Raw genomic sequence first — 9,524 nt, 5'->3', positions numbered from 1 at the left:
TGCATGTTAGAAGCATGAATTGAACTGTCATGGAACTTTTTAGAAGCCATTTCATAAGGTAGTGAATGAAATTTCTTATCTAGCAAATAATATCACTGGTACAGTTAGTTGTTTGTTAAGTGAGACAAATTAAAGGCCGCTTGGTTAACCTAGGCTCAAGGGCTTACAATTTTCAGGCACTATAGCCCAGGCTAGCCTTTCATAACATGGGGAAGCTATTGACACGAAAATTGAGAGAATAAACAATAGTTCGTGGGTCGATAGAAGAAGTGCTTGCAAAAGAAGATTTCAAATATTTGTCGTCAGAGGAAAAAGTTGGCATCTTGCCTTGGATTAAAATTCCATGGAGGATGTGCTCCTATCAATGTAATTTTTGCCAGATTTGCAAAAGAGTGAAATATCTTAAATAGGGTCACCAAAAATGTTTTTCAACATTTCATGCCTAGGAGATCCTAGGGGCACTCGCTCTTGTTTTGATGAACTCATTGCAAATCTGAAACTAAGGCCAGATAAACTTATATGAAATCTAATCACTGGAATATAAGCACAATCATAACTAGAAATAAAATGTATATGTTCTAAAATATTTGGGAGATTGACTTTGCAATACATTATCATAGACAGATATTAAGGATAATATTACCCAAAAAATAAGTTCTGCAAGGATAATATAGTACCACCCCTTGTTAACCCTTCTTTGCAAATCCAAACCCTGTTTCTCACCACGCTCACAATACCTGTTTCACATTGCTCGCGTCATGCTTTATAATAAAATATGTTGGTGAAACTAAAATGCCTAATGCAACTATGAGGGGATTGCACATAATTTGAGGATACCTGGATCTGACCTGTGCCTGATTTGTTTTGGATTTCCACAAGAACCCAAGTACCATATCGAAACATAATACCTAATTAGAAATTTAGAATAGACATTGATCTAGCTAAAATTGAACCTGATCTGATTATTTCTGATTGCTCCTAAGAATTTGTTTAAAGACCGGATCTAAATCTGGATACAAATAAGACCTAATTCAACCCGCGAACATAGTTGATTAAGCTGAACTTGGACCCAACCTAATCGATTGTTTGTGATTCGCATTATTTATATTTAAAATGTAAAAAAATACACCTTTTTGCTCCTCACTCTAATGTGTGTGTGTTTTTTTTTTGGTACAATAGCAGCGCATACAGCACGTGTGTAAGTACAATGTGGTTTTTAGAATGGCTCGTTCTATGCTCATCCATGTCATGTATATTGTTTTTTTCTGATAGAAAAACTTATATGTTTTCTTGTTGGACTATATTATTAGTCAGCTGTCAGGATGAGCCCACGCTTGTGACCCGGAAAAGGAATAGCGAGGCGATGACCAACCATGGCATCTCGGCACTCTCGTGGCGGAGACTTGTTTGGTGCGGCTCGCAGGCCCTAACCACGTAAGCCGATCGGTCCGGACTCCACGTCAAAAACTCGTTCCACTCGTGGCGCGCAGACGAACGGTGACGCTGCGTCCTTCGGGACCATGAGGTAAAGTGCCAATCTAGCTGATAAACCTACTCCTATGGCTGGATGTGATTGGACTTCGCTCGCAGCAAATATAAGAGAGAGGAAAAAAATAACAAAGAATGTATTCATAGTCCTCGTCGTAACATAACCATTTCGAATGCAAAGGGATGAAATGATATATAGTTTATGGGCTCGTTTGGTTCGCGGAAAGCATTTTCACTTCTAGAAATATGGTTCTTGAAAAGCAGATTTTTGAAAAAAGAATGCCTCAGAAAGTATTTTTGGCATGTTTGGTTAACAATGATAAAGTGACAAATTTTCAGAGTGCTTATGTTTGGTTGACCATCCACTTTTCTGAAAAAGTTATGTGTAATTTCTATTATACTCTTAATAAAAATTAGGTCTTTAATGCTTCTTTAATGCGGAAGGGCTTTTTTGGAGAAAAAAATAAAAATGGAGTGATTTCCGACTCACAGAAAGTTATTTTTCCATATTTTTGATGGAAAAGACTCAGTGAAATTCATATTTTTTATAGAAATACAACTTTTTTGTCTCTTTTCTTTGAAAACTCCAACCAAATAATAGGCATCTTATTATTTTCATGTTGACTACACTTTTCCTCCTTTTTCCGCAAACCAAACAAGCCTTACATGTTTCCATTTGGAAAAATGCTTTGGGGAGCTTGTCATGTGCACACAAAAAGTCATGAGTCACGACCACTAATTTGAAGTTCTATAGTCCAATCAATTCAATGCTTGACAATAAATTTGGCAAATTATACTAATATATTCTTTTTAGATAGTAGGAAAATTATTCGTGTGGATTCAAGGCAACGGACAAATGTTTTATGATACTAATTTTGGAACATTGAGCTTTCTTGAAAAGTTGGCAACATTGTTTGACTTAGTGCCCATCCCCTTCTGATGGATGCTTAGGGGATGGCGGAGGACTCGATGGATTTTAAGACAACCCATATATTTAGAGGCGTGAATAATGCTGTGGATTGGATGACTTCTTATGTGGCCAGACTTTATCAATATATTATAGGAAAATTTGTCTATAGTACCTATTTAGCTTCAGCATATTTTGTACTCGGACTCCTCATATTATATTTACATTAGGATGAGATAAGACATCGTGTTTAGACTTGAGAGAAAGACCGCAATGCTTTTGATCCTGAAAAGCACAGCTTTCCAATCCCCTCCAAGTTAATAATTAATTTTTTTATACAAAAATCCTTTTCTTTGATAGAAAATAATAACGAATATGCTTTATTTTTCATATTTTTTAAAATGTATTATTTAAAATAATAAAATATCAATAACTTCTACATATCCATATATTATATATAATTTTTTAGAATTTTTTAAAAATCAGATGATTTATAATTATTTTCTAGTTAAGCTGTAATTAAAAGTGTAATATGAAAAAATAAAATCCATTTAATTCAAAGAGTGGATAAAACGTAATCTGATCAATAATCTAGCAGTTAGACTAGTAATTTGGCAAACTAAACCCTTGGCTTCATTGTTTGCCAATCCAGATTTTATAATAAATTTTCAACTCTTACCAAATTGGTTGTGCGTTACCTGTATCTTAGATAGCAGATAGTTCTATACTATTGATGTTAGTCCTTATTAATTGACGTTAGTTTTCATTATCGGACTCTATTCAAAATTTGATCTTGCATTCATGTCGGTCTATAACGGATACGTATATTTATACTTCCAACTCTTACCAAATTGGTTGTGCATTACATGTATATTGGATGGTAGATACTTTTGTACCATTGATGTTGGTTCTTATTTAATTGATGTTAGTTTTCATTATTGAACTCTATTCAAAGTTTGATCTTGCATTTGTATCTATCTATGACGGATACATATATTTTAGGATCCAATTCATACTGTATCCATTCAAAATAAATAAAAAATTAATTTTAATATCTATATCATATCTATATTTATATTTGTATATGTTAAAAATATGTGGTCATAAATATTTGTAGCCTCACCGTCTAGTGTAATAATTTTCTCCTACTCAGAACCGTAGCCAACCACAAGATCTCTCAACCGCTGAATTCCTGCCGCGTGTCATCAACCGGATTCTTTCCACTCGTCAAGTCACCCCCAATGGACAAAGAAGCAAAAGCAACCGGACCGGGTTGCCTTTAACAGAGGAAGAGAGGGAAGAAGAAGATCCCATACGGATTATAAGAAATTATATCTCCACGAATCATATGGTGAAGGTGGAGGCGTGCGAGTCGTGTCGGTCGGCGCCGTGCGCAGTGTACTGCCGGGCCGATGCGGCAGCGCTGTGCGCTGCCTGCGATGCTGACATCCACTCCGCCAACCTGCTCGCCCGCCGCCACCACCGCGTCCCCTTCCTGCCTGTCCCGGCCGGCGGCTTCGTCGTCCGGCCGAGCCTTAACCATTACTATAATAACCATGCGGGCGGCAAGGCCGAGACCGAGCTTCCTGGGGAGGAGGAGGAGGAGGAGGACGATAACGACGCAGTGCTGTCATGGCTGCTCCGTGATCCCGTGAAGAACAGCAATCATAATAACGTTGACGGCCTCTTCGGCGAGGAGGTTGACGGGTTTTTGGATCTCGGCGAGTACAATTCGGGTGCGGAGAAGCAGAGCACGAGCCAGAAGCAGCAGCAATCGGATCACAACAATGGGAGGAGCGAACAGAGCTTTCAGTATGAAGCCTCCTCTGAAGCTGGATTCGGTAATTTAGGTTGCACTGCTTCACTTAGTCACAGCGTGAGTTGATTCTATTGAGCTCTTCTATATCTTGCTGGCTTGTTTTATTTTCCTTTTCAAATTACTTATTAGTTTTATTGGTCTCTGTATCTCTCTTTTTTTTTCTTTTTTCTTTTTTTCCTGGTGGTAGTAGTAGTAGTTTAAACTAACAGAGCATCTAGAATGAGGGAATTATCCTTGAAAAATGAATTGTTATACAGTTTTGTGGCAAGAAGAGTTAAGTGTTGGGTGGCACGAGTTCGTAATAATATAAATTCTGAATTTAATGCATCCACAATCAAATTCTTTCTATCCTCTATAAGATAAGATACCAGTGATTTCTCTTCCGGTGTGAATATTCTGTTCATGGTTATGTGATTTTTTATGGCTTTCCTTCTCTTATTTTGTCATCTATTTGACGCTATTTGGTCCAAGTCCTTTTCCCAATACGATGATTTCTTTAATGACTACATCTACAAGCCCTACTATAATAGATTCTGTTCCTACTGATCTTCTCTTTTTTTTAATTGTTTTTGAGCAGAGAATTTATTCGTTATAATTCAATATTAATATTGTCTTGGATTGCAACAACCATTCCTCTCCTTCGAACTGGTCATTTAGGATTTCTATTTCTATCTATCTTCCTATGAGTGAATAAGAACCAAAAATTAGATATCTGATACCCGAGTGGCAGAAGATTTTCTCTTTGATAGATTTGTTAATAATCTTCTCTTTGGCATGTAGTGTTTCTAGAAGGTCTTTATGGTCTTTTCATGATCTCGATCTCTTGTGATTTATACTTTAAAAAAAGATAAAAGAGCTACATTTTGCTTAGAGAACTCTCTTCTCTCTCCATTTTGATTAATGTAATGGAGGAACGAATCTATTAGATTGATGAATTCTCTCTCTTCTGATCTGAATTCAGCTTTCCTTGTCTTTTTGACTCTAAAATTCAGCTTTCCTTGTCACCGATGGAAGCAAGCAGCGTAGCAGACACCACTATGGCAGATATCTCGAACTCTCACCTTCTACCTTCCAAAGGGACTATAGACTTCTTCTCAGGCCTTCCTCTTCAAATGCCTCCACAATTCACTCCTATGGATAGAGAAGCCAGGGTTCTTAGATACAGGGAGAAGAAGAAGACAAGAAAATTCGAGAAGACAATCAGATATGCATCAAGAAAGGCATATGCTGAAACCCGGCCTCGAATTAAAGGCCGTTTCGCTAAGAGATCAGATGTTGAAGTGGATCAGTTCTTTTCTACCACTGTGATGACAGACTCGAGCTACGGCATTGTCCCTTCATTCTAGTTCTTCTGCAAGAGATCGCCGTATGACAGAATGCATGAGTTACTTCACTGTTTCTATTTTTCCAATGATTAGTAGCTAAAGATAAGAAAATTTAGTGCAACTTCACTGTGACCCTCTTGAGTAATATTTTTTTAAAGACATGGGAACTGTAAACAATTACTCATAGCTTTACAACCATTTCTGTTCTGAATTATGAAACTGTCTTTTGGTTCATGTTACTCTTTTTCCTGTCATGCCTTCTCTTCCTCCCCCATGTTTCTTCTCTCTCTTTTCCTCCTTCCCTGAAACATTTCCTCGCATCTGTCTTGTAATTAATATTCATCGTCTTAATGAAATGTTGGGTGATTTTTCCACCATTTATCTCACAAAAAAAAAAAAAAAAAAATCTTGTGGTTCATGTTAGCCTTTATATAGATTGAAGAGGTCAAAGCTCAGCAGTAGAGATGAACATGGTAGTTTCCTAGATGAGTCATATCTAGTAATTCACAGATTAGACTAGCAGCATAATTGGAACGATTGAAGTTTATATTTTCTGCCTATATAGCCAAGTCATGTATAATTAGTTGTTATATATATATATATATATATAGATATATATATATAACAAATTAACAACCATTCCTCATGCGGCTAATGTATTACCATCAGCAACCAGCCTGTGTCTTGTATATTTTGCGCTCTGTGGCTTCTTAACCAATAGTTGAGCTGGGAGGACTGCAAAACTGCAGCTCCTGAGGCTCCATAGGTGGATATGTTAAGAAAAATTTACATGTTATTATTGTATCAAGATCTTTTGTAATGGTCTTAGGCACAATTCAGTCCAGCAATGCCTAACCATGAGAGTCAATGCATAAAATCTGCATGTCTGCTGCAATCTGCCATCAAGATGTTGTTGCCTATAACCTATTAAATACATCCTATTTGCTTCTTCTATATGTATTATCAACAGAGTGATGCCTGCTCTTCAAGATATGTAATCTATTTGCTGTCATTTTTGTAAGGAGTTGGGGCACATGAAGTTCAATTGTTTTGTTAAATGGAAGAAATCATTCTCACCTCGCTCATCCCTAACTCAAGGTACAGCTACGCATGCAGTGACTTTTTCCCTAGATATTGTCTCCATTGCCATTGTGTTTTCCTCCGCACTATCTCCATCTATCCAACTACGGTATTCTAGAGGAACAATGTTGACGGAGATCTTGCACCTAAATGGAGATCTGTTTCATGTTAAATTTTTGACTCTCAAGGACTTACAAGTGGTTTGCTCAATTAGACTTTGAGGTGGTTATAGGACTGGGGTTGGCTTCGTTTTCTAGGACATGTAAAATGAGTAGTATTTGCTATGTTACATATTCAGTATCTCCTTGGGCTACAAAGAAATATCCATTCTTTTTAAATTCTTCAGAAACAAAGCAAGGCTAAACTGCAATTCTTTATAATCACAATTCACAAAGACTAAAATGTAATGCAATGGAATAGCAGATTAAAATGGCTACAAGACAGCAATCTTTTATATGATGTCTCCTTGGATGCTAGATATGACAATTTGCTATTATACAAGCAAAGCACATGGATTGATGTACACGGAGAAACAATCAGCACCGGCATGGAGGCATACAGGATCAGGACAGGGAAGCAAGAAAAAAATTAAGGAAACAAAGAGTGGGGTGGGAGCATGAAGATTAGTAAGTGGGGTGGGAGCAAATAATAATAATGATAACAATAATAATAATAGAAGAGAATAACTGGTTAGTTAACCAAAGAACTCGGAATGAGAGGCCATACTTAGGTTAGCAAGTGGGAGCACGAAGATTTTGATAGACAAAAAGGATCGGTGAGCTCTGATATCATATTAAGATCCTATCTGAAAATCTGGATGTTTAGATGGATTGACCTAAAAGTGTATAAGCATGACAAAAATCCTCCATCTATCTAATATAGGACTACCATGCCTCAACATGGTCATACCTTGATCTATAAATTGATCTATTATGATCTTCCTCCAAAAAAAGAAAATCTATATTGATAGGACGAGGATTTTAACATCTTAACCAATTTCGAGTAAGACATGGGTATAATGAAAGTTGCAGCATTTCGTCTGAATTACATGCACGTCCATTGTTTGACATCTGATACATGATTCCTTGAATTTAATGCACGTATTGGCAATTGGTAGTGATATATAGAAGGCTAACAATAAGCTATCCTAATCACATCACTTGTAACCAGCTCCCATTGTTTTAGTAGAAAACTACCACATGGACCACAAAGCCTCCAGGCCAATTTACAAGTGCGGAGCTTCTATGTTTCTTGCTCGTGTATGGTGGCGGTCAGACACAAGTTACCAGAAAAAATTATATCCTACACCACACACACACCACATAGATGTACACTATTCCAATTACCTTATCTCCTTCTTGTAGGCTTCATTTATCATATGCTCATCTCGGTGATTGGCCCATAGGTTGATTGACGTGGTGCACAGCTATGTTGGTGCATGCAGTGTAGGGTATAATTTGTCTTGCCATGAAAGACTACATTTTAAGCCACGCAATGGCCTGTAGGCTTTTCATAGCTTTAAGATCATGTTGTGGCATCGAGCTTACCTCGATGCAATGCAAAATTCTCTCCCCAACCACCCACACAGACAAAAAAAGAAAAAGAAAAAGAAAAAGAATAAACTTGAAGCCTAGTTATTTGCTTTACCACAACCATGTAATCCTAACTGAAGATTGGCGTCCTTTAATGTTCTTTAAAGAGTTTTTATCAGATCAAAAATGCTGGCCAATCTCAGCCAAATTGCTATGGCTCTACTCCTACCTCAAAGGGTACAAACAACAAGAAAATTCTCTTTATCCCTTCCCATTATTCTTTCACTTGAAGATTATATTCCTCATTTTGTTTATATCATTTCTTTTTTTAGTTCAAAACTCTCTAAGCTGCACATTCCAACTACTTTTGACAAAAAGAAGAGCCTTTATTATGCGTTAGGTTGTTGGAAGCGGCAGCTTGGCGGTGTAGAGTAGGGTAGACCTGACCACGGTTACGGAACCGCCGGTTCCGATTCCACAAAAACCTAGAACCTTAAGCGGAACCGAAAATAGTCGGTTCGGTTCCGGTTCTAGAACCGCCGGTTCCGGTTCCGATTCTAAACGGTTCTGGTTATAAAATTTTGAAAAAAAAATAGATTGTGTAATTAACTTGGAAAATTTTTTTAAATACAAATAGATTGAGTAATTAATACAAAATGATAATTTGTACTTCATTTTATTATTTACTCATCAATAGAGTAGGGTCGGTAATTTTGGATCCCAAGAATTTGGGTTGGAACATATATTTCCATGCCTTTATTTGAGCGGGAGGAAGACATTTTTGATAATTGGATTGGGAAAAATGAAAATATGGGAAGGTTATGGAATGTGTAGAGAATTGAAATAGATTGAATAATTGAGAGAGTGAAAAATTGAGAGAGGGAGATTGAAAGATTGAGTGGTGTGGTAAAAAAATTGATTTGGAAATGTATATATAGTGTTGGGGATAATTTTCGTTTCTCAAAACGGTTCAAACCGGAACCGAACCGCCATTCCGGTTTCGGTTCCGTCAACTCTAGAACCTTAACCGAACCGTATTTCTCAAGGTTCTGGTTCGGTTAAGAACCGTGAGACACGGTTCCGGTTCCAATCCGGTTCTTTTCGATTCGGTTCTGGTCCGGTTTTCTGATTAGAACCGAACCGTGGTCAGGTCTAGAGTGGGGTTAGATGTTTCCATGGTGTGGACTTTTGAACAAAAGCCTAATTCATTTTGATTTGGGCAAAATGTTTGTGGCTCACATTCCGGCTGAAGCATTTTGGCAAGGGAGTATATCGACAGTTCCACACGACACCTTTCTTCTGGGGTGGGGAGCATTTGCTAGCTATCATTGACTCCACTGTGCCCATGCACCAATTTTCCTGGTCTCCCACTC

The 9,524-nt window shown here is 37.4% G+C and overlaps 1 protein-coding gene across 1 annotated transcript; it reads left to right on the top strand.

Moving 5' to 3' along the window:
- Window positions 1-1,310: 1,310 nt before the first annotated feature.
- LOC103702404 (zinc finger protein CO3-like) lies at window positions 1,311-5,773 on the top strand. The gene is made up of 3 exons (XM_008784833.6): window positions 1,311-1,525; window positions 3,549-4,271; window positions 5,207-5,773. The coding sequence occupies exons 2-3, from the start codon at window positions 3,744-3,746 to the stop codon at window positions 5,558-5,560; spliced, it is 882 nt and encodes a 293-aa protein (XP_008783055.4). The 5' UTR covers window positions 1,311-1,525; window positions 3,549-3,743; the 3' UTR covers window positions 5,561-5,773.
- Window positions 5,774-9,524: the final 3,751 nt, after the last annotated feature.

This window comes from Phoenix dactylifera, chromosome 11 (genome assembly GCF_051530095.1).
Source record: "Phoenix dactylifera cultivar Ajwa chromosome 11, Ajwa_hap1_PhDact_Kaust_v1.1, whole genome shotgun sequence".
Lineage (NCBI taxonomy): Eukaryota > Viridiplantae > Streptophyta > Magnoliopsida > Arecales > Arecaceae > Phoenix > Phoenix dactylifera.
Note: the sequence above shows the minus strand (reverse complement) of the source record. Positions and strands in the feature narration are given on the sequence as shown.